Source organism: Hemiscyllium ocellatum, chromosome 7 (genome assembly GCF_020745735.1).
Source record: "Hemiscyllium ocellatum isolate sHemOce1 chromosome 7, sHemOce1.pat.X.cur, whole genome shotgun sequence".
NCBI lineage: Eukaryota > Metazoa > Chordata > Chondrichthyes > Orectolobiformes > Hemiscylliidae > Hemiscyllium > Hemiscyllium ocellatum.
The window spans coordinates 89,690,353-89,716,848 of NC_083407.1; the positions used below are offsets into that span (position 1 = coordinate 89,690,353).

The 26,496-nt window shown below is 38.7% G+C and overlaps 1 protein-coding gene across 5 annotated transcripts in view; it reads left to right on the top strand.

Moving 5' to 3' along the window:
• Positions 1-26,496, top strand: part of pikfyve (phosphoinositide kinase, FYVE finger containing) — a 154,231-nt gene that overhangs the window by 99,578 nt on the left and 28,157 nt on the right. For 4 of the 5 annotated variants that reach the window (XM_060827485.1, XM_060827484.1, XM_060827486.1 and 1 more), the window contains 13 exons: positions 465-591; positions 1,654-2,849; positions 7,836-7,936; positions 15,317-15,388; positions 16,282-16,453; positions 16,582-16,760; positions 17,785-17,898; positions 17,987-18,095; positions 18,232-18,386; positions 19,215-19,305; positions 20,460-20,520; positions 22,385-22,540; positions 26,058-26,178. In XM_060827485.1, coding sequence (XP_060683468.1) covers positions 465-591; positions 1,654-2,849; positions 7,836-7,936; positions 15,317-15,388; positions 16,282-16,453; positions 16,582-16,760; positions 17,785-17,898; positions 17,987-18,095; positions 18,232-18,386; positions 19,215-19,305; positions 20,460-20,520; positions 22,385-22,540; positions 26,058-26,178 — 2,654 coding nt within the window. Of the gene's footprint in view, positions 1-464; positions 592-1,653; positions 2,850-7,835; positions 7,937-15,316; positions 15,389-16,281; positions 16,454-16,581; positions 16,761-17,784; positions 17,899-17,986; positions 18,096-18,231; positions 18,387-19,214; positions 19,306-20,459; positions 20,521-22,384; positions 22,541-26,057; positions 26,179-26,496 lie in introns of those variants that run through there. The other variant, XM_060827488.1, reaches the window with a different exon arrangement.

Consider the following 26,496-nt stretch of genomic DNA (forward strand, 5'->3'; position numbering starts at 1 on the left):
TCCACACAGATGGTCACCCTAGGCTGGAATCGAACCTGGGACCCTGGTGCTGTGAGGCAGCGGTGCTAACCACTGAGCTATTGTGCTGCCCCAAATTTTGAATTTGTGTAAAGTTGATTCCTTTTATTGTGCGGTATCTTTTTCAGTGGCATTTTGAAGAACTTCACAGCAATTCATATGTTGCAATCTTAATACCACTGGCATTGTTTCAAATTTTATTTGGAAAAAACATTATTGATCTAGCTGAATTTCCTTTGGCTAACCTAAGGACAATATAGTGAATTGTGCATACACACTGAACCACTGATTGGGTTGACAAGCAAAATAAAAATCAAAATTAGCAGATAATTTATAATTTATTATCATTTTGTTAATGGGGAGAAATGTGTGTGGTGTACATAGTGTCAAGGTTTATTTCTATGAAAATTGATGACCGTGATCATCCTGTTTGTTTCTGTGCATAGCAAGTGCTAGAGCAAGTGAGTCGTGTTACGCAGGGTGATTTGGTTATGTCAATGGATCAACTTCTTACAAAGCCTCGCCTTGGAACATGCCATAAATTTTTCCTTCAACCATTCCAACTACCTAATGGTAAGTAATTTTGCATCTTATTTCTACAGGATCATTTTTCCTGTTCTTCTGAGGGTGGACATGTGCTGTGGTTGCATGAGTTCTGTGGTGTCATCATTTCACCTTAGAAGGTTGTGGCGATGAAGCCTTTCTTTTCACTCATTTAATGTGCCCGCCCTTGTCCTTCACCACCTGCATGCATATGCACACATAAATCACATACCCCTTTCAGAGTATGATTACATTAAATAGGACTTTTTTAACTTAACATCTTTAATATCTTGCCAAGTTAGTGGTCTTACAGATAACTAGGCACAGACAAGATATTGAATCAAAGTTCTACTTCTCTGTCTATGTTGCTGTCTTTCGAGCAATAAACGTCTGCAAAGCCATTTTTTGAATTTTTATTCATTTGCCAATTTGGGAAAGTTTCAAATAATTAAAAATTTGACTAAACTTCAGGGTACTATTGGGAGATTATTATAGCTCAATGTATTATCATCATCTGTTCTTGGAAAACTACGATGCTCTTAATTAAAAATCATTCTGTTTGTAAAAAAGCAAAAATATTCAGTCCTGCAAGACAAAAATAGACATAACAATTTATCATTCTTTCTATAAGGGAATTTTTGGGGCAGACTATTTGCTAATCAGTTGATTCTGTCTGCAAACCAGCATTTTCACTATTTGGTGGGACTATTTGTATTTCCAAACCTTGGTATAAACTGCCAATATAGAAAATAATGGAATGTGACATTGTCCCAGATCTTACTTTAATTCCCATTCTGCCTGGCATACTGAGTAATTTTTCAATATGCTGTGAATCACAGAATTATAGAATTTACAGTATGGAAGGAGACAGTTTGACCCATAATGAAAGGCCTCATACTGGATTACTTTAATAGTTTGGCAAAAAGCAACACCCTGAACAATTTTTTTGAAAACTAGTCATCAAATGCAATTGCAAATTGCATCAGGTCAGGATTAAAAAATGCTGGTTAGAAGCATGTTTATGTGGATGTCTTTGCAACATAACAGACAGTTTGGACACATCATTAATTTATTTGTATTTTCTCCACCTAGGTCACATAAAGACACTCATGTTTTTTGAAGGTTGTCCCCAACACTTAGGCTGTACTGTGAAGCTGAGGGGTGCTTCGGAATATGAGTTAGCAAGAGTGAAAGAAATTATTATATTCATGGTCTGTGTGGCTTATCATTCTCAGCTGGAGCTTTCTCTTCTTATGGATGAGTTTGCTATGCCTCCAAGTTTGTCTAAAAGTGGATCAATTCATTCCATTATTGATGGTGAGACTGCTGAAAATGATGGGCTGGACTTGTTTACTGACGAAAACTTTGGCAGTCTTTCCAAAGACTCTGATGGTCCAATTGAAGACATTTCCTTGGGATCTGAGTTTGCTTCAACTGCCAGTTTTGATTATCCAAAACATAACACATTTTGTGAAGAAGAGAAACCATTGAGAAGAAGTGTTTCTAGGGACAGCATTTTTGTAAAACCTGAGGGTCCCACACCTGATTTGGCCCCTCCGGATTTCGAGACACCTTTTCTTGACCCTCCTTTGACATCTTCTGTCCACGCACCTGTATTAGACTCCATGTTATCTGAAAGTAAGAAAGACCAAGGGCCTCCAGGCACGTACCGTGCATTCTTACATGACTCTGAACCATCTATGGGAAACAGGCCTAAACGTTTCCGTGATCCCCTTCAGGATGATACCGATCTGTTCATTACTGAACATGTTACTTCCTCAGAAGACAGGTTGAAATCCTACTCTGTTGCCTTCAAGCAGGAACTTAAGGATGTCATTCTTTGTATATCTCCTTTTATTACTTTCAAAGAGCCTTTCCTGTTAACGGAGAAAGGTATGAAGTGTCCAACAAGAGATTACTTCCCAGAACAAGTCTATTGGTCCCCTCTCTTGCACAAAGATATTAAAGAAGTAGAATGCAGAAGGAAGAAACAGCTACTAAAAGACTTGACAAGCCTTCAGAGTCTTAATGGCAATGTGCAGGCAAAAAGCAGTCAAATTCTTCCAACTCATGATCTGCTAAGTACCAGAATAACTCATTCCTTAGGAAGTAACCAAAGCTTGTCAAAGCTTTTAGCTGATTATCGAGCTAGAGGTGGTAGAATAAAGAACAAAGTAGAAGATCATTTTTTGCAGAACAAAGAGGATAACAGTAAATCAGCCATGAAAAATGGGGAAGAGGAAATCCAACGAGGACAAACCCAAAATGAGTTTGCGTGGGCATCAAAGGTAAGAAAGTTTTTTTTTTCCCTGGTGAAAGCAGCTTCTTTATGACATATGATTACATTTTCAATCAGCTACTCAGTTTAGAAAATATGCATTGAATGCAAGACAGATCCAACCACAGAACAACAAGTACAAGCTGCAAGAAATACTCAATAGTTTTGGCAACATCTGTGGAGAGAAAAACAGCTGACAGTTTAGATTGATGCATCTTTCACCAGACCTGTGCTATTGCCATGCCTTTTGATCTTGCGCCACCAATGCTTATCATTTAATTTCTTTTGTCTTCTGCCCTGTGACAGACTTGCCTTTTTATTCTCTCTTCCTACAATCACATCTCCTACCTGTTGAAAACCTATCATGTTTTGAATTTTAACCAGTTCTGATGGGTCATCAATGTGAAATGTTAACTCTGGTCCCTTCTCTGTAGGTATTGACTGGCCTGAGCATTTCGAACATTACTTCTGGTGTCTCCCAAATAATTTATCCTTTCCCCCCATACTTCCTATCTACTTGTTTCTACTCCGCAATAGTACAATCTCAGCTTTTTATATGTGTATTTATAGTATGAAGATTTATCTTGCCACCATCCCTTTGGACTCTTTTACTGTTGCTAATTCTTCAGAGTGCTTAATTAAAATACAGAATTTGAACAACAACAATGTACATTATTTAAATATTGGGAAAACCACAAATATAGTCCACCCCAAGCTTTTCTGGAGGCCTATTTCCTCACTGTCTAGCTTACAGAAAGATTGGTCGGGTGGTTAACAGAGAGGTTGAGTGTCAGGGCTACGAGAAGATGTAAATGGGACGCTTAAATGACAAAGGGAATGTAACCCTGAAAAGTCTAAGGACATACACTTCAAAAGGAGTAATTTGACAAGAAAGTATTCGACAAGCAGCATGACACAAGGAAGTTCTGTCGAATAAAGGGAGTTTGGCGTGATTATCCATAGATCTCTGAAGGCTGAAGGACATATTGGTAGGATTGTGCAAAAGGCATATGCGATGCTAACCTTTATCAGTTGAATCATAGATTACAAAAACAGGGAAGTCATGATGGAATTGTATCGAACTTTGATGAGACTACAGCTAGAGCACTGGTCACTACATTGGAGGAAGGATGTGATCGCAGTGGACAGGATGCAGAGGAGATTCACCACTATGCTGCCTTGGATAGAAAATCTCAGTTGTGAGGAAAGGTTGGATAGGCTTGGGTCATTTTATTGGAGCAGAGAAGACTAAGAGGTGATCTGATTGAGGTGAACAAGATTGAGAGTCACAGAGAGAGTTGGTAAGGAGCAGCTGTTCCCCTTAGTTGAAGAGTCACTTGTGTCACTTGAGGGCTCAAGGTGAGGGCCAGGAGGTTTGGGGGGAATGTACTGAAGTACTTTTTTACTCAGAGGGTAGTGACAGTCTGGAATATGCTGCCGGGGAAGGTGGTAGAGGTGAATTGCTTCACATCCTTTAGAAAGTACTGGTTGTGCACTAGACACATGATAACATTCAAGGCTGTTGATCAAATGCTGGTAAATAGAATTAGGTGGAAGGTCAAGTGTTTCTCAAGTATCTGTGCAGACACGATGGGCCGAAGGGTCTCTTCTGCACTGTATTAGTCGGTGACTGTATGATTCCATGAATCATACTGTTCTAGACCTTTTATCCCAGATTCAGTTTCATGAACACAGATCTAACTAAGGCTGTCTATTTTCACCTGTCATTGCTAAATTCTGCCTCTTTCTCAACTTACCTGCTGCTGCAACACACATTTGTGCTTTTGTTAACTGTAGATTTTACTATTCCAGTGCCTTCCAATGGTAGTGGCAATATGGTTAGACCAGTAATCCAGACGACTTGGCTAATTCTGAGAGGCACGGTTTTGAATTGCACCATTTGACTCAAGACATGCCGCAATATGGTTGACTCTTAATGTCTTTTGGAATGTACTAGCAGATCAATCAATTGTATTAAAATGCTATGAATCTGAAAAAATACAGGTCATTCTGCTATAACATGAGTTTCGTTAACAAGTATTCGCCATAACATGATTGATGAATTGGCGACACTTTCTAAAGTGCGACATTTTAAAGTGTGTATTGGTTTTATGAGGCGATTCCGACCCTATTAGTTTAAGCGGTGACGCTAAATAGCGATTTTCTTATGACACGAGATTGCATGAGAATAGTACTACCATGTTATAGCAGAACTGATTGTAATGGTATTTATGTAGCATCCTAAAACTATATGCAATTGGAAAGCGTTACAATTTACCAATGGCCGAAAATATAGTGCAAAATAGTATGATCATGGATAAATTTCAGAGTTCTCCTGAATTTGGTGAATTAATGTGCCAGATGTGGCTTACAATGTGTTTGCAGAATATGACAAACACATTAAAATAATATGCCATGTTTTTGAATATATTACATTTTCTGCACATAGCACAATTAATTTGTTTCCCTCTGAATTGCTTTAATAAGGTGTCTTTAATTTTGCCATTGCATTAGAAAAGTTATACCAAAAAATCTGAGGAACCACCAGGATTTGGAAATTCAAAACTAATAAAGCCACATACAGTCAGATTGCTTTGGAAAAAAAAGTATTCTAAGAGAAATAGAGAAAATCCTCCATCAAGTTGTGTGGAACTGTCACCTTTCTTAATGGGACAGACTTCGAACAGATCCAGTAACTTGAGACTGGGCATCCATGAGGCACTGTGAGCAATCAACAGCAGCATAATTGTACTCCAACACAATCTGCAACCTCATGGCCCAGCATATCCCCCACTCCACCATTTCCATCAACCCTGGTTCACTGGACAGTACAGGAAAGCATGTCAGAAGCAGCACCAACATACCTAAAAATGTGGTAGTGTCCTGGTGAAATTACTAATGGGATAACTTATCTGCCAAACAGCATAAACAACAAGTGATAGACAGAGCTAAGCGATCCCATAACCAGATCTGAGTGCTGTAATCCTGTCGCATCCAGTCTTGAATGATAGTGGACAATTAAACAACTCGCTGGAGGAGGAGGATCCACAAATATGTCCACTCTCAAAGATGGAAGAGCCCAGCGCATCAGCACGAAAGATAAGACCAAAGCGTTCGCAGCAATCTTCAGCCATAAGTGCTGAGTGGCCTCCTCCAGTGGTCCTCAGCGTCACAGAAACTAGTCTTCAGCCAATTCAGTTCACTCCATGTGATATCAAGAAATGGTTGGAGACACTGAATAGTGCAAAGGCTGTGGGCAATGTCAACATTCTGGCAATAGCACTTTAAGGTGTACACTCCAGAACGTGCCACTCCCCCTAGCTAAACTCTGACAGTTGCAATATTGGCATCTATGTAATAATGTGAAATATTTGCCCAGAAATGTCTTGTATACTAAAGCAGGACAAATCCAGCCTCACAATTACTGCTCTATCAGTCTACTGTCAATCATCAGTAAAGTGTCATCAACAATGCTATCAAGCAACTCATGCTCAGCAAAAACCTACTTATTGATGTATGGTTTGGATTCTGCCAGGACCACTCAGCTCCTGACCTCATTATAGCCTTGGTTAAAAGATGGACAAAAGAACTGAATTCCAGAGATGAGGTGAGAGTTGACATCAAAGTCACAGTCAACTTAATGTGACATCCCCAAGGGGCCTTAGCCTCTGAAATCAATGGACATTGGGGCAAATTCTCTGGGGTCATAACCAGCACATAGGAAGATGGTTGTGGTTGTTGGATGTCAGTAATCTCCACTCCTGGACATCTTTGCAGAAGTTCTTCAGGGTAGTGCCCTAGGTACAAACGTCTTCAGCTGCTTCAGCAATGATCTTCCTTCCATCATAACTGAAGATGTTTGCCAATGATTGGACAATGTTTAACACTATTTGCAACAACTCAAATACTGAAGCAGTCCATGTTCAAATGCAACAAGGTCTAGACCATATCCAGACTTGGGCTGACAAGTGGTGAGTAACAATTGTGATACACAAAAGCCAGTTCTTGTCTCTGAGAAGAGACCATCTGACCACAGTCCCTTGTCATACAATGGTGTTATCATCTATCAGCATACTTGGAGTTAACATTGACCAGAAACTCAATTGGACTCACCATATATACGCTGGCTACAAGGACAGGTCAGAGGCTAGGAATATTGTGGCGAGTAACTTGACTCTTGACTCCCAAAACCTGTCCATCTTCTACAAAGCACAATTCAGGAATGTGATGGAATATTCCTCACTTGCATGGATGGGAGCAGCTCCAAGAACACTCAAGAAGCTTGACACCATCCAAGCAAAGCAATCTGCTTGCTTGGCATTACATCCACAAATACCCATTCCCTCCACTGCTGACAGTCAGTAGCAGCAATGTGTGCTATATACAAGATGCACTGCAGAAATTCACCAAAAATCCTTAGATAGCACCTTCCAAATGTGCAATCACTTACATCTAGAATGACAAAGGCAGCAGATACATGGGAAAATCACCACCTGCAAATTCTCCTCCAAGCCACTCACCATCCTGACTTGGAAATATCTGTCCCTGTCACTGGGTTAAAACCCTGGAATTCCTTCCCTAATGGCATTGTAGGTCAATCTATAGCACATGGAATGCAGCGGTTCAAAGCCACCTCAAGGGCAACTAAGGATGGGCAATAAATGTTGGTCAGCCAATGATGCCCACATCCCACAAATGAATAAAATAAAAACTTAAGATAAAATTTTACAACAAAAATCCAGTCAATTAATTTTTCGCTTCAACAATGGCTGACCTGACGGTAAAATAATCATGACTTTGTCATTCGTTTTTATTGGTTGAGGAACCCATTGAATGAACATGTAGATCCAAAACTTATACAAACAATGGCATGTTTGAGAACTGAGTCATCACTGGTGTATGAGCATAATGCTCTGTGTCAACCATTGAAATGAATACAGGACTTTTGACAAATAATAGGAATGTGTTTGTCAAGTCTTTTATTTTTGTTTCTCAGGTGGACTGTTTGAGCCCAGCAAACCATCAGAAGCTTTGTGTTCTCTTCAGTAGTTCCTCTGTTCAGTCAAGCAATGCACCAAATCCATGTGTTAGTCCGTGGTGAGTAAACATTTTGCTTTAACTTTTTGAAGTCTTAAACTATTTTAGGAAAACTTGCTGCAAATTTGAGATCAACGCTGGTTATGCGATACCAGGACTTCAGGAGTTAAGTTATGAAGAGAGATTATCCAAATTTGGCCTGTCTTCTCCAGAATTCAGAAGGTTAAGAGGCGATCTGATCAATGTCATCAAGATATTAACAGGAAGAGACAGGGTAGATAAAGATAAACTACTTCCACTAGTTGGGGATTCTAGAACTAAGAGGCATCATCTAAAAATTAGGGCAAGTTCATTCGGGAGACATGTTAGAAAGTGCTTCTAGAGAAAAGAGTGGTTGATGTTTCGAACGTTTCCACAAATAGCAGTGTATGCAGCATCAGTTGTTAATTTTAATTCTGAGGTAGAAACATTTTTGTTCAGCAAAGACATCCAGGAGTATGGGCCAAAGGCAGGTATATGGAATTAGTCCACAGATCAACCTTGATCTCATTGAATGGTGGAACAGGCTTGAAGAGTTGAATGGCCTATGCCTGTCCCTCTGTGTGTTGTTTATTTCCTACTTAAATGTGCTGCCAATGCCCTCCGGTTCCTTGTCCCTTGTTATTCATTTATCAGTGCAATTTGTTTTCTATTTTTTAAAAAATTCAATGTAAACAGTATAAACATTGGCAAGATAGAAAAATGCATAAATTTGTTGTTGGAAGTCTGGTATTTATAATTGTTTTGCATGTGCTGCTTTCACTGTCCTTGTATATATGCAGTATGTTGTTTAATATGTATTGTGCAGTAATAACATGGAAAGAAGACGTTTTGTAGGAACTTTGTACCAGTCATGTATGGAAACTGAAGTCTTGCAGAGATGTGTAAAGGTGGAATGCTCACTATCAGACAGAAACTCCGTGAAATTAATACCCAGGAGCATGTTGGAAATTATACTCAGTTTGAATAAGGTCCAAAAATATTTTAATTTTGTCATTTTTTTTGTTTTAATTCCCTACTTCAGATGCATCTATATTTGTAGCACTGTATACACCTGAGTGTTGTTTCATTCAAATTATCTAAATTCCCATTTTGTATAATTATTTTTGTTCAGCTCAAAATATTGAAATATCTGTAATGTAAACATTGATGGAATTAAGAGTACCTTTGACGAAAATTTGCTTTCAGTGCAAAGAATGGTGACTCATCGATGACCTTAAATAAAATCTTGCTGGGAGATCTAGTCATAAAGCGGTCATCTACTATATTGCAGTGGCTTGCAACATACTTCAGTATGGATTCCCAACTTGGTCTTACTGTGATATCACTATGCTATCCAAGCAACCAATCTCATTAAATAATTCTTAGATAGCAGGCCAAGAAATGAAAAGCACCAAGTTAAATTCCTCTTGAAAATCTTATAGAGAGAAAACTAAAGATTGGAAATAAGTGTTTGAAGGCATAAATTGAAGTAAATGTTTCATAGTGTCTTAGAGTCATAGAGATGTACAGCATGGAAACAGAACAGACCCTTCGGCCCAACCCGTCCATGCCGACCAGATATCCCAACTCAATCTAGTCCCATCTGCTAGCACCCGGCCCATATCCCTCCAAACTCTTCCTATTCATATACCCATCTAAATGCCTCTTAAATGTTGCAATTGTACCAGCCTCCACCACATCCTCTGGCAGCTCATTCCATATACGTACCACCCTCTGCGTGAAAAAGTTGCCCCTCAGGTCTCTCTTATATCTTTCCCCTCTCACCCTAAAACTATGCCCTCTAGTTCTGGACTCCCCGACACAGGGAAAACACTTTGTCTATTTATCCTATCTATGCCCCTCATAATTTTGTAAACTTCTATAAGGTCACCCCTCAGCCTCCGACGTTCGAGGGGAAACAGCCCCAGCTTGTTCAGCCTCTCCCTGTAGCTTAGATCCTCCAACCCTGGCAACATCCTTGTAAATCTTTTCTGCACCCTTTCAAGTTTCACTACATCTTTCCAGTAGTAAGGAGACCAGAATTGCACGCAATATTCCAACAGTGGCCTAACCAATATCCTGTATAGTCGCAACATGACCTCCCAACTCCTGTACTCAATACTCTGATCAATAAAGGAAAGCAAACCAAACACCTTCTTCACTATCCTATCTACCTGCGACTCCACTTTCAAGGAGCTATATACCTGCACTCCAAGGTCTCTTTGTTCAGCAACACTCCCTAGGACCTTACCATTAAGTGTATAAGTCCTGCTAAGATTTGCTTTCCCAAAATGCAGCACCTCGCATTTATCGGCCACTTCTCAGCCCATTGGCCCATCTGGGCCAGATCCTGCTATAATCTGAGGTAACCACATCGCTATCCACTACATCTCCAATTTTGGTGTCATCTGCAAACTTACTAACTGTACCTCTTATGCTCGCATCCAAATCATTTATGTAAATGACAAAAAGTAGAGGGCCCTGCACTGATCCTTGTGGTACTCCACTGGTCACAGGCCTCCAGTCTGAAAAACAACCCTCCACCACCACACACTGTCTTCTACATTTGAGCCAGTTCTGTATCCATGCAATCTAACCTTGCTAATCAGTCTCCCATGGGGAACCTTGTTGAACGCCTTACTCAAGTCCATTTAGATCACATCTACTGATCTGCCTACATCAATGTTCTTTGTTACTTCTTCAAAAAACTCAATCAAGTTTGTGAGACATGATTTCCCACGCATAAAGCCAAGTTGACTATCCCAAATCAGTCCTTGCTTTTCCAAATACATGTACATCCTGTCCCTCAGAATTACCTCCAATAACTTGCCCACCACTGAGGTCAGGCTCACCAGTCTATAGTTCCCTGGCTTGTCTTTACCGCCCTTCTTAAACAGTGGCACCATGTTTGCCAACCTGCAGACTTCAGGCACCTCACCTGTGACTATCAATGATACAAATATCTCAGCAAGAGGCCCAATAATCACTTCTCTAGCTTCTCACGGAGTTCTCGGGTACACCTGATCAGGTCCTGGGGATTTATCCACCTTGAACCATTTCAAGGCATGCGGCACTTCCTCCTCTGTAAACTGGACATTTTGCAAGATGTCACCATCTAATTCCCTACATTCTATATCTTCCATATCCTTTTTCACAGTAAATACTGATGCAAAATATTCATTTAGTATCTCCCCCATTTTCTGTGGCTCCACACAAAGGCCGCCTTGATGATCTTTGAGGGGCCCTATTCTCTCCATAGTTACCAGTTTGTCCTTAATGTATTTGTAAAAACCCTTTGAATTCTCCTTAATTCTATTTGCCAATGCTATCTCATGTCCCCGTTTGCCCTCCTGATTTCCCTTTTAAGTATACTCCTACTTTCTTTATACTCTTGTAAAGATTCACTCGTTCTATCCTGTCTATACCTGACATATGCTTCCTTCTTTTTCTTAACCAAACCTTCAATTTCTTTAGTCATCCAGCATTCCCCATACTTACCAGCCTTCCCTTTCACCCTGATATGAATATACTTTCTCTGGGTTCTTGTTATCTCATTTCTGAAGGCTTCCCATTTTACAGCCATCCTTTTACCTGCGAACATCTGCCTCCAATCAGCTTTCAAAAGTTCTTGCCTAATACCGTCAAAATTGGCCTTTCTCCAATTTAGAACTTCAACTTTTAGATCTGCTCTATCCTTTTCCATCACTATTTTAAAACGAATAGAATTATGGTCGCTGGCCCTAAAGTGCTCCCCCACTGACACCTCAGTCACCTGCCCTGCCTTATTTCCCAAGAGTAGGTCAAGTTTTGCACCTTCTCTAGTCGGTACATCCACATACTGAATCAGAAAATTGTCTTGTACACACTTCAGAAATTCCTCTCCATCTAAACCTTTAACACTATGGCAGTCCCAGTCGATGTTTGGAAAGTTAAAATCCCTTACCATAACTACCCTATTATTCTTACAGATAGTTGAGATCTCCTTACAAGTTTGTTTCTCAGTTTCCCTCTGACTATTGGGGGTGGGGGGTCTGTAATACAATCCCAATAAGGTGATCATCCCTTTCTTATTTCTCAGTTCCACCCAAATAACTTCCCTGGATGTATTTCCAGGAATATCCTCCCTCAGCACAGCTGTAATGCTATCCCTTATCAAAAATACCACTCGCCCTCCTGTCTCGCCTCCCTTTCTATCCTTCCTGTAGCATTTGTATCCTGGAACATTAAGCTGCCAGTCCTGCCCATCCCTGAGCCATGTTTCTGTAATTGCTATGATATCCCAGTCCCATGTTCCTAACCATGCCCTGAGTTCATCTGCCTTTCCTGTTAGGTCCCTTGCATTGAAATAAATGCCGTTCAATTTATTAGTCCTACCTTGTCCCTGCCTGCCCTGACTCACTTCTGTTCTCAGCTGTACCCTTCTCAGATCGATCTCTTTCCTCACTATCTCCCTGGGTCCCACCCCCCTACCTTACTAGTTTACATCCTCCCAGGCAGTTCTAGCAAATTTCCCTGCCAGTATGTTAGTCCCCTTCCAATTTAGCTGCAATCCGTCTTTCTTGTACAGGTCGCCTCTACCCCAGAAGAGATTCCAATGATCCAAAAATGTGAGTCCTTCTCCCATACACCAGCTCCTCAGCCATGCGTTCATCTGCTCTATCCTCTTATTCCTGCCCTCACTAGCTTATAGCACTGGGAGTAATCCAGATATTACTTCCCTTGAGGACCTCCTTTTAAAATTTCTGCCTAACTCTCTGTATTCTTCCTTCAGAGTCTCAACCTTTTCCCTTCCAATGTCGTTGGTTCCAATGTGGACAATGACCTCCGGCTGCACCCTCTCCTCTGTGAGAACATTCTGCACCCTCTCTGAGACATCCTTGATCCTGGCACCAGGAAAACAACACACCATTCTGCTTTTTCGCTGCTGGCCACAGAAACGTCTATCTGTACCTCTGACTACAGAATCCCCTAACATAATTGATCTCTTGGAAACCGACATACCCCTCGTTACATTAGAGCCAGTCTCAACATCCGAAACTTGGCTGTTCGTGCTACATTCCCCTGAGAATCCATCACCCCCCCCCCCCCCACATTTTCCAAAACAGGATTCCTGTTTGAAATGGGCATATCCACAAAAGACTCCTGCACTAGCTGCCTAACTCTCTTACCCTTCCTGGAGGTAACCCATCTATGTGACTGTATCTGAGACGTTTTCCCCCCTTCCTATATCTGCCAACCATCACATACTGTTGCTGTTGCAAATTCCTCATTGCTTCTATCTGTCTCTCAAACCAATCCACTCGATTTGATAAGATTTGCATCCAACAGCATTTATGGCAGATATAATCTGCAGTAACCCTTAAACTCTCTTTAAACTCCCACAACTGATATCACTGCAAAGGCCATTTTTGCTCCTTCACAATCTACAGACCCAGAAACTAACACCGTCTCATTCCTCTACAAACACTGCTCCAGGTTAAAATAATAGCTACGACTTATATTTCAAGTTTAATCAAGAGACTTATGTCCAAAAACACATAATCAAGAAAGAATCCACCATACTCACTACTGCAGCCTTTCTCTTGGACACACTTAAAACTACAATTAACTTATCTGATTCTGTGCTGTGAACTTCGTCCAACAGTTCCTCCAAGATCAGTTGTGAATTTCACTCTTTGTTCAGTTCCTCCAAGATTAGTAGCCATAATGTGATTAGTTTAAGTCATTTGTCTTGAAGAAATCTAATAATAAGTCATCATGGTGGTATTTAACAAATTAATCTTTTCGTACCAAATCTGTTAGCAAAAGATGCAAGTCATAGCACCAGGAAGTGCCCAATTACACCTCATCAAACAATTAGGAAATCCTTTAATAATTTGGGGCAGTGCAAAATAGGGAAATATGTGCCACATCAGCTAATTTCAGTAATTGCTAATGCTGTGGCTTGTGGTCGAGCAGTGTTATAAGTCTGTAATTTCAGGATTTTGTCATTTATCTAGCCACAAACTAAATCCTGAACTCACCATCAGTTTCAAAGAGGTCACAGCTGATGGTTCTCCCTCAGCCTCTTGCTTTCTCCAAGCCAGTCCCCTACTTTATTGTTTGGTGAAAAGAAGAAACTTTGCACTATCTTATAATGGGAATAGTTAAATGTTGTACATTTAATTATATTGTATTTCATTTCATTTATATCCACCAATTTGATATGGTGCAGTAGGGTTGTGACATGTTGTACTCTTTAATGATTACATGGTGGATTCAAGCATGAAATCCTAGCTTTTTCAGTTCCTGTGTTTTGTTAGCCAGGTAAGAGCCACCAAGTAGAGGAAAGGCATTTTATTCTTTAAAAGGACATTGGAGAAAAAAGCCATACACCCCTCAGCAATTTTAGTATGCTAAAGCTACTGTAAACATGCAAGCTATATTTCTTAGAAATTGTTAAGTTTGCTGTGCAGCAGCATTAAAGAATGAATATGCATATATGCAAGTCCTTCCACTTCCAAGCTGCTTCACACCAAAAGAAATGTATTACTGTGGTTTTTGAGCAAAATGTCAGACCATCTGTACACAAATAGCAATGAGTCAGCTGAACTGATAATTTTTTTTTCTGCAATAGTAAAGGAGGAGTAGCTATTGGCTAGAACATTGAGTAAATGTCCTTGCTGCTTCTTGAATACTGCCAAGGAATCGTTCTCATTTACGAGAGAAAACTCACTGGACAATACATGAATATCTAATCAGAAAACCGCAACCTTTAACAGTGTTATACTCCATTCACTATTGTCCTTAAGGCTTTAGAGTGGGACTTGAATCTATTGACTTCTGACACTGAGTGCAGCAACTAAAGTGCAACCTGCCTGCAAGCACACTTAGTTTATGCTGTCAGCAGACAAGGGTTATTCATTTTCTAGATGAAAAAAGTAGAAGTGAGTAGGTTGAGATCTTTCCGATTGCTGATGTTGTTTTGTAAAATTCTTATGTTCATGAAAAGTAGACTGATTACATCAATTAAAAAGCTTGTGCAATGCTTCATTTCAATTAAAGATCTTGTAAATTCTTAATGTTATTGTACATTTCATCAATTTTGTAGTTAACCTCTCCAAATCCATATTATTGCGTTTGGTCTGACTTAATCCCATGGTTTTGAAATATTTTAATAAATGTTTTCCTCGTTTTTACAAGATAAAATCTACACAAAAAAACTTTTGCTAGTGCAGCAAACAGGATGAGTGAAATGACTTGTTTTTAGTGCAGATTATCTGTAAAATCATTTACTTCCATATTGTTAGGCATTGCCAAAATTGTAAAAACAGTGATGAATTTTTCCTATATGTATTGAAATAATTACTATTAAGTTCAGCAATGATTATGTGTAGTTATTTTATCAAATATGTTTGATTGTGATGGTTGTATTTTTAGGATCGTCACAATGGAATTTTATGGAAAAAATGATCTGACTTTAGGAATATTTTTAGAAAGATACTGCCTTAGGTGAGTATGATGGTTCTCCACTATTTTCACGCGTAAACTTATTTTACTAGTTTAACAGATCTGAATTTTTAATTCCCAATATAACATTTTGATCACTTGTTTTCATGTTCTCCCAACTCATTGCTGTAGATTCAAAATCACACTTTGGACTTAAGAATTGTGTCAATTTCATTTAAACTGTAACCAAAGCTTTAATTATTTTTGCATTTCTTGAATTACTTTAGCTTAAACTGCAGTAGAATCGTGAAGTGATTAGACCTGTAAATGATTGCTGCCTACTAATAAACCCTCCCCTCATTAGCCTCTATTTGTTGCACAGCTGATACTTCAAATTTAGCCATTCTCGAGCTTTGTCCGATAGGCAAAAAAAAACTATTAGCTGTTGCTGAATTATGGTACGGTTTGGTGTGTGTGGGGGGAGGGGGGTTGGGTACGGGGGTGCGGTGCAGTGGGGGTGGTGCAGTGGGAGTTGTTCTAATATGCAGGATCATTAGTATGGCTTATTTATTTACAACAAATACTTAATTAGTTCATGATGTAAAGTTGTATTAATTAGAGGATTTATTTAATAGAATAAGGGATTTGTTGGTAATCACCTGACTATTTCTCATGATTTGGTTATTGAGGTTGCACTAATTCCTGCTACAGTCTTTGCTAATAGATAATATGGTACTTAATTTTGAAGAACAGACGTCACAGAACACATGAAAGCACACTTGAAGCTTTTAATTATGGTCAAAGACAGTTTACTTTTGAGAAAAAAATAACAGAATCACTGAATAGGATCTTGAAATATTAACAGATTCCAAAATGTCATATAATTATAAGTATCAAAACCTTTAGATTTTAAGTCTTGGACTTTTTATACCTTAATATTTTGTTTTTCTTTGCAGACCTGCCTATCAGTGTCCCAGCATGTTCTGTGAAACACCTATGGTGCACCATATACGTCGTTTTGTGCATGGTAATGGTTGTGTACAGATTGTATTAAAAGAGCTGGATTCTCCTGTTCCTGGTTATCAGCACACAATATTAACATACTCTTGGTGCAGAATATGTAAACAGGTAATTCAGAATAATCATTAGCACATGATAACCATTTTGTAAAATTTAATCATATTCTACCAGCTTTTATTCAATGGATGTAATATTTTGTTTTTGCAGTGTACATAATACTTTGTGTATTACTATAGGTAACTCCAGTGGTTCCACTGTCCAAGGATTCTTGGTCGATGTCCTTTGCCAAATATCTGGAGTTACGATTCTATGGCTATCAGTATACCCGCAGAGCAAATGCTGAGCCTTGTGGTCACTCTATGCATCATGATTATCACCAGTATTTCTCTTATAATCAGATGGTTGCATCTTTCAGGTAAATAAAAGTCCAGTCATGTCTTTTCTAACTTCCTGTGCTCATTGTCAATGCTTTGAATCAAAATTTAGTTTACGTTCTTCTAAGAAGTTTTATTAATGTTTTGGAAACCAGATACATCCTCTGCTGAGCAGTTGGTTGTTTTTAATAGAAGATGTGAAATGTTCCCATTATCGTTTCATGCAAATTATTTTGTGAACATTGCGCATTTAGCAAATTATTTACTTCTATATAAGAGCAAATAACATTTGACTTATCTATAATTATCTTTATTCGCACGATTTTTGTTCCTTGGTGTGTTTTGTCAATCACTTGCTGTATTTGTGAAGCATTAACTCTTTCATCCAGAATTATTAATAGCCTGAGCTAGTCTAGTTTATCAATTATCTCCAAAATATCATTGCTATGTAGTTACTATTTAATATTGAGATGATCAGTGGTGACTTCGGAGCTAACTTCAATGTCCTGCACCTCAGGGAACTTAACTTCTCTTCCTGCATTTCTAAAACATTGCTAAAAGCTTCTTGAGAAAAGCTGCAATAGAAGTGTATTGAAACAAAATGCATTGCTGGAGCAACTCAGCAGGTCTGATAGCAACTGACACAGAAAGCAGAGTTAACACTATGGATCCTTTAGAATTTCAGATTTTCAGTACTTGCAGTTCTTTGTTGTTTAGGACTCCACTGAAGCCTGTCGAGTACGATGAAGTCAGATGGACTCCAATTTGCTGCTTTGTTGCACTCAGAAATTGTAACAGCAAGACAAACTCAGAACTTGTCCGATTCCACCTTGTTAATCTTAGCAAAGGATGCTCATTTTACCAAAATAATTTCTATTCGTCAACTAGAATCTTCTAAAGGACATTGCAGAATATTATTTCTACATTCAGTCTATTTATTTTTCCTGATTTTAATTGAGTTAATTTAGTGGCATCTTAAACATGTTCAATTACATCATTTTTCAGAAACCTTATACAATAAATGTATTATTCCTGCTATTGATTGTTAACTTTTTCTACTACCAGCTTTTCCCCCATTAGAATGCTTGAAATTTGTCTACCCCCACTAGAAATACACATCAAACCTCAAATGCCATCAAAGCAATCAATTATTCAGGATTTGAAGGATTTTTCACAAAAGTAAGTTTGAAACCAGTTGGCAAAAAATTTCTTGCTGAGTAGATAAATTGATTAAAGATGGTTACTATCAAATATCGGCTTTTTTCAGGGTGTCACAAATCTATTCGGCAGTAGACGATCGCCTGGTGTCCTTGAAAACTGATACCTTCAACAAAACAAGAGAAGAAAAAATTGAAGATTTGTTTGCACAAAAAGAAGTAACTATTTTATCTATCAGTTTGAACATGGCATATGTAAAATAACATTTAAAATTTTGTTTAATGTTTGATGCCCCCTTCCTTTTCATTCAACTTATCCCTTGTTGATTTATTTGTATTTTATTTGTGGATACAGATGGAAGAGGCAGAGTTTCGAAACTGGTTTGAAAAAACTCAAGCAAGATTGCTGACCTCCTCAGTCGATAACCCTCAGCAGTTGGTATTTTTGGATGATTGCTTAATTACCAAGAAACAGAATTTGTGTGAGCTGTTACAGGCTTGGAATAACAGGTGGGACTGAGGCTATCATAATCACTTCAAATACTTGTTAGTTTATGTCAATTATTATAACCAATTACAATTTTATATATATATTATGCAAAGTTAAAATTACATCAATAAATACCAAGTAAAACTGAAGAGAATTGCACTGTATTTGAGTAGCTGAAAAGTGTGTTGCTGGAAAAGCGCAGCAGGCCAGGCAGCATCCAAGGAGCAGGAGAAATGACATTCCGGGCATAAGACCTTCCTCAGGAATGAGGAAGGTGTGCCAAGCAGGCTAAGATAAAAGATAGGGAGGAGGGACTTGGGGAAGGGGCGTTGGGAATGCAATAGGTGGCAGCATCCAAGGAGCAGGAGAATCGACGCAGCATCCAAGGAGCAGGAGAATCGACGCAGCATCCAAGGAGCAGGAGAATCGACGCAGCATCCAAGGAGCAGGAGAAGCTTAAAGCTTTGTATGGAAATTCAGTCTGAGGGCTCGTGTCATGGTAGTGACCCTACATCGGAGCCAGAAGGCCTGGGTTCCCATCCTCTCATGCTCAGACTTGTGTCTTAATATCACTAATCAAGTTGATTAAAAATATTTAAAATGGAGAAGAGTGGTTATGGAATAACAAATAGCAGTGACAGGCTATTATTTACAACTTCTATCAGATATAGTTATGTCAATTGATTGACAATATTTAATTGCCAGCTGTCTAATCTGTCTAATTGATGCAGTTAAGAAAGATTTTCTAAATTGTGAGGGGTTTTTTTTCCTGATTAGATACTGCAATAGGTACTATTCAATTTTCTAGCGCAACATGAACTTGTTTTTTAAAAATCCCATTCTTGTAGACTACAAGATCTGTTTCAACAAGAAAAAGGACGGAAACGACCAACAGTACCACCAAGTCCTGGTAGATTGAGGTCTACTGAAGAAACAAAGGTAATTAACTTCTTGATAACTTACTTTTATAACTCAATTAATGAGTGCAATCTTGTTTCCCCCTATACTTCATTTGCAGTTTTCATTTGTATTCTCTTTGCTTCAGCTTAGCTTTCTCTCCTTTCTTTCTCGATCCCAAAGCATGGTTGTCAGAGAAGCAAAAGTGTTTTTTTCTGAATTGGAGACACTCATTTTACATTATTTTAATATAAAACAAAGAACGCAGGTGCAGAAAATCAAATATAAAGACTGGAAATTCTCTGCATTTCCCCCCCTCACTTCCCCATTCTCGCAGGTCTACTCTTTCCCCATCCCCTGCTGTCATAGGTTTATTGCCCACCTTCCCACACCACCTCTCATAATGCACAACAACTTTGAGGCCTCAATACAGAGCCACAGTTTGCAAAAGATTTGCGAAGCAATGCTTTGAACTGCAGAAATAATAACTTTTTAAATGTCTTAACACTGCATCATGTATATACGTTACAGTGCACTCTCCACAAAATTGCAGTCTTAACAGGAAATAGTCCAAAGTCACTTCTACTGTGTCCACCTTTCCCCATTTCACTGAATCATGATATTCCGTGATGATCAAAGGTCCTTTTCCCACAGTTATGAAAATTCCCAAACCAACTTTGAGTAGGGTCCATCCCCATAATTGCTTCTCCCAACGCTAAGGCAAATCTTCCAGTGACCTTGGATCTCTGTATGTTTCTTCGATTCGACCAGAGGACTGCATTCATTAGCATTTTTCCTAGTAGCTAGTAGAGAACTTTTTTTTTCCCCTGTTGCCTCCAATGGCTGCTGCTACCATGTCTGCCTGGGAATCCTGTAAATCTTCACAATGGAAAGACAGCCAACTGTTTGTGTTCAGGTGTGAAATATGGCAGGTTCCAATTAATCATACACTAGGTCTCCATCCAAATGGCAAACATGACTTGACCTGTTGCCAGATGGAGTCCAGCACAGCTGCATATCATTCACCTTTTTCAGGACATGCTATTTTACATTAAATTGAAAGCGATGGTTTAGAAACAACTGTCTTATCTCATATTCATAATGTATTGCTGACCTAACCATTTGTTGATCTTTCAAACTTTTATTTTTTAAATTTCTATTTTTTTTCATTTTGTTAACGAATGTTTTTTTTACAGAGCAGTGTACTGGATACTTCTCCACGCAGTTCAACCTCGGGACTACCAAATGGAGATAAAGGTTTGGCTTAGTCTTTTTCAAAATCTAATCAGCGTGAGAACTGCTTCATTATGGTTAAACCAAACATCACTATTAAAATCCATGTTCTGTACTATGGGTATAATCATGACTTTAATCAGTTAAAGCTACCCAATAACCCAGTAGATAGAATATCACCAAGGCCACAGGAAGAATACTGCCCACTTCTCCAACCAACCCCACCCTCACACAGCAGGACCTCCAGGCCCCTGACAGTGAAGCAGGGTGTGAGATTCCCCCATGATGGAGCTGTTCAACTGTATGGATTCTGGAATATGTGGTTTTTATTTTCTTTCGTTGCTCCTTTACAGGCATTGGTCTCGAGCTGTATGAAGCTTAGTTCTAGTAGCTATATCACTTTTTTTCTCTTCAATTTCCCAATTTTGGAAGCAGTGTAAGTCAAAGAAAGATAAAGAAATTTCAAATAAATTTCTTTGCCTGCTCTTATTTAGTAAAGATTACCTGAAATCTATTTTGGAATATTGAAATGCAAACATATTTGGAGCTGAACTAATGAAAGGTATTTGTACATGTCTGTCAAAAATATTTCTTCTGAAATGTTGCGCACTCATTTTCTCTACCAGTTTTTTCATTTGTTTTGGTTGGGAAGTAGGGAAGGGTTCTTCCCTTTGTGATTAATTTTTTTTTGACATCCAGTGTTCTGTTCTCCAAGTAGCTAAGGTTCAATATCCCCTCCAGGTAGCGCCTTGCTTTTGCTTTGCAATATTTCATAGACATACTCGTCCTAAGTTGCCACTTGAGAAACGTATATTTTAGCAATTTTTGAGAAGATTTGTAGCTCAAGTTGATGATAAATATGCAAGTTATCTTGCTGAACTAGAAGGCTTGTTTTCAGACATTTCGTCACCATGACTAAGTAACATCATCAGTGGGAGTCTCTGGTGAAGCGCTGGTGGTATGTCCCACCTTGGTTTCTTAAGGTGGGTGATGTCATTTCCAGTTCTTTTTTTTCAAGGGAAGGTAGATTCGATCTAAGTCGATGTGTTTATTGATGGAGTTCTGTTTAGAATGCCATGCCTCTAAGAATTTTCATGCATTTCTTTGATTGTGTTGTCCCAGTCAAAGTGGTGTCCTCCTTTGTCTGTATGTGTGGAAACTAGTGATAGTGGGTTGTGTCTTTTAGTGGTTAGTTGGTGTCCATGTATCCTGGTGGCAAGTTTCCTGCTTGTTTGTCCAATGTAGTGTTTTTTGCAGTTCTTGTATGTTATTTTGTAAAGACATTAGTTTTGCTGGTAGTATTTAATTGATCCTTTAAGTTCATTAGTTGCAGTTTAAGTGTGTTGGTAGGTTTGTGGGCTACCACGTTGCCAAGGGGTCTGAGTAGTCTGCAAGTTAATTTTAATATGTCTTTGATATAAGGTAATGTGGCTATAGTTTTTGGTTGCATTGTCTGCTAGTTTGGGTATGTTTCTGAGGAATTGGTGGATTGTGTTTATTGTTTTACCTCAGAACTTAATGTTTATACTGCTACCATGCCTGAAAGACTTTGTTTGCAATCAGATCTAATCAGAAATTAAAATTCGATTCCGTATATTGTAGAAATAACATTGCGGCTCAAGCACTGTGTGTAGTAGAGGGAAGATTGATATAAAGAGTGTTAAGTTTTTATGTATATTATACATATTTTTGAATGCAACATATGCTGTTATCAGGTATAAACCATCTATAAGCATAATCATTACTCTTTTACTTTGGTGAATTTTAAAAATATTATGATTATTAAAAGTAATTTGCAGCTGCAATAAAACAGTTAATGACATTTAGCATCAGTTTTAGTGATCTTAAACTTATGAAACCACTAATAAAAATAAATTGTGTCTTGCAGAAGATCGCACATTGCCCACCACAGCAGCTAACTCTACCAACACTGCCAATTCTCAGTTACCCTCCTGCCCAGAGGTATGCATCGAACAACTTTCTGCTGGACCCAATATTCCCACAGTGTCTGTTATCAGTGACCAAGACACCAACAATTCTGACGGTAGGAAGTTCATAAAAAGATTTTGCAGTATCTGTGACATGAATAAAGAATAAAAACAAAATTGCTGCAATTGTTCAACAGGCCTGATAGCATCTCCAAAGGCAGAGAGTTAATGTCTCCCTAAATAATTAACTCTGTTTCTCTGTCCATAGATGTTACTTGAGGGTGGATGCTTTCCTGCTGTTTTTGTTTTGCATTTCTGAAAATAAAAGTTGACCATGTTAAGTATTGATAACTTCCATAATCCAATGTGTTACGACAAGATCAGGAGTGGTCGTCACACTTCTGTTTTTAAACCTTGCTTTAGTCATTCACAACAAATATCTTTTTTAAAAAACATTTTTAGCATATTGTTATTAGACTTCAATTAAACTTAGTTGGCCAAATAAATGGAAAGTAGGTCAATTCAACAGGTGTTTTTGAATGTTGGCATGGAATATTAACCAATGAAACTTGTGTGACAACAAACACGCACAACACATAGGCAATGGGTGGCACAGTGGTTAGCACTGCTGCCTCACAGCGGCAGAGACCCGGGTTCAATTCCCACCTCAGGCAACTGCCTGTGTGGAGTTTGCACATTCTCCCGCGTCTCCGTGGGTTTCCTCCGGGTACTCTGGTTTCCTCCCACAGTCCAAAGATGTGCAGATTAGATGAATTGGCCATGCTAAATTGCCCTTGGTATTAGGTGAAGGAGTAAATGTAGGGGAATGGGTCTGGGTGTGTTGCTCTTCGGAGGGTCGTTGTGGACTTGTTGGGCCGAAGGGCCTGTTTCCATACTGTAAGTAATCTAATCTAATAAGCTTAAAAGGTGGGAGGTTGGGGAGGAGTGGTACTTAGTATAAACAAGGAGATAAGGGCAATTGCAGATGGCAGTCTTTGGAGTATTTTGAAATTAGAAGAGTGAAACCTAAGTCCTAACTGCATAACTGTTCTGTTTACACAAGAGTGATGGAGCTTGCAGATACCCTAGTTATCTCAGGCAACTGAGATTTCTGTATGATGATTTCTCTTCCACCAAAGCTGTTTTGCTGAGATTGAGATTGTGACCAGCGAATAGGAAGAGTTTTGGCATCCTTTCTGTATTCAGTCCATGTAGTTCAATTCAAGCTACTGAGATATGATTCCTTTGTTTACTCCCAGTCTAGCTCCATTGTCTACATGCATAACCTTTCATCTTCCATTTGTGAAGTTATCAAATATGAGAAAAACATGAGATGCAAATAATTATATCTCTCCAGTTCAGTGCTGCTTGATTGAGATGATAATTCTGAGGCTGTAGCTTTTTGTATATTCCATGAGGTTTGCCTGGGTTTATCAGGTGGTCACAGCAGCCTTATAACACTAGGGTTATGAATATTCTTTTTTATCTTCAAAGCTTTGTAAATTCATGTCACAATTTTGCCAGTTGGTGAAGTTAATCTTATTCAACATTTTCTATGCAGTTCTCTGAGTGTATTGCCATTACCCACTCCATAAAGCAGCATTGTGTTTGGTGCATGAAATGTACTAGTGGACCTGCAGGTCTTTGACCTTGTGAGTGAGACATTTCTCAAACACCATTTGGGATTGAGATCCTGAAGCAGTCAGTGCTAATATGCAGAAAGACTGGATAACACCCAGACATGGACTAATAAATGATCAGTAATCTCACCCAATAAATGTCAAGCAATATGGTACCATATGGAATCTAAATTATTACCCCTTGACATTCAGCATTAACATTGCTGACACACCCAGCTATCCTAGAGCTTACATAGATCAGAAACTGCACTGGACCAGCCATAAAAATACTGTTGACAAATAATTCACTCCCTGACTCTCAACGCCAGTCTGCTACCTTCAAGTCAGGAATGTGATGAATACTTTCCATTAGCTTGAATGACTGCAGCTCCAACACCATCCAGAGCAAGCAGTTCATTTGGTTTACATCCACTTCATCACTTTGAATATTCATTTCCCCCAATATTGATACACAATGGCAGCGGTATCTACTATCTATAAGGTGTGGAGTGAGTAGAAAATGAATTCCCTGATTGGACTAGATTAATAGTGCCAATCAATCAGTCAGATATAAAAACAAGCATCAGGAGTTCTGTTCACTCTAAGAGCTGGCTCTGAGAAAGCCAGATCAGTGGCAAAGACTCTCCACTTCTGTGTGTAAATAACCCATGACTTGGTGACAGGATCCTGGCATCTATGGAGTTATTTCAGGGTGCATTGCAACAACTCACCCATACTTGTTCAGTAGCACTTTATAAACCTCTGACACCTATCAGCCCGAGGAATCAGGACAGCAAATGCAGGAGGGCATTTTCAAGTTTCCCTCAACACTACAGGCACAATCCTTATTTTGAACTATATTGCAATTTCTCAGTGTCGCTGATCCAAAACTCTGCAACTCTTAAAAGCAGAGTATAGTTGCACCATATGGACTGTAGCAGTTCCAGAAGGCATCTTCTCAAGGGTAACTAAAAATAAGCAATAAATAATTACCATCCAATCAGTGATGCTCTTATGCCATGAAAGAATGTTTTAAAAAATCTGTGTGAATAGGTAAATGCCATAGTTTGAAAACTTATTCATTTACCATTGTTTATCTTCTAATTTTGCTCTGAAAAATACTTTTTGGTATGGCCTTTTTCCATCTAACTGTATTTATCTTTAATAGGTTTGGCTTTTTTTTCCTCCCTTGGCAGAAGTTACTTCTTGAGTAATAAAATTTTCACTATGCTTAGTTCTGTGCTTAGTAAAAATGGTGTCTTTTCAGTTCTTGAGACTTGATCAGTTTGGGCTTTGTTAATGCAAGTTTAAAAACAAACCTTGCAATACTGAAATAATATTGGCTTAAATGTTTTGTTTTTGTATCATATTCCCATATTCTGTGGAATCAAGCCTAACATTAACTGCCACCCTTATAATATCCTGTTGGGAAAAATTTTTGTAATTGGTTCAATTACTTTCAAAATAGAGTACTACAGGCAGAACACACTCTTTTTTTAAATTAATATTCACTAACTGTACACAGAAAAAAGCAGTTCGTGGAAATCTGTTACAATTGAGGGATTTAATTGGTAAATTACAAATGTGCTGTCAAGTAAACTGTTACCTATACTTTGGTTATATTTATACTAAAGCCTAGTGTTGGGAACATTCTGAATCTCTAAACCAGAGAAAGGAGTGTAATAAAATAAGGGAAATTCTGTAACTTTTAAGGTTGTAATGCAGTAAATTGGCACATTGAGTCTCTGCACTTTGCCAATGGCCGAGTGATTTTGCTAGAACTTTTTTTTTCTCTCTACTGTTATCTTGGATAATATACTGTCTTTAAGTAAAGCCATTTGTTTTGTTTTTAAGAGCAAACAATAGCCTTGACACTCTAGTCATTCTGCATATTGAGTTCTCTTAAAGCTGTCCAAGTGGAAATGTACTGGAATGCATTTGAGACTTTGACATCTTTGTTTGTGTGACAACCTTCTCAAATAATGGGTTTTAACAGATTATGTTGAACTTGCAGATGTATATGATGGACACCTTTTGGGCTCCAGTGACAGTCAAGTAAAAGAAAAGTCAACTATGAAGGCTATTTTTGCAAATCTACTTCCTGGAAACAGTTACAACCCCATTCCTTTCCCATTGTAAGTTTCTTTTGTTCTACCTACCCATTTTAAAGCCAAATGCAGTTGTTGGGTAGGAATGTCTATTTTAGTTTGCACGTCACATTGCACTGAAATTTACAATGTAAATTCTGTAGTTGCCAGCCTTAAGCAGGGTTTTAACAAGGCTACCAGTGAAAGAGCAGATGAGTTAAGAACCCGCTGAAACTACATCCTCACTAAGTGAGACTGCATGGCCTTTTGTCTTAGGAACATATAAACCTGGCTAACTTAATATGATTTATGGAAAAGTACATAAGTGATTAAGGAAGTTCTGAGAGAAAAGAAAAGAGGAGTTCT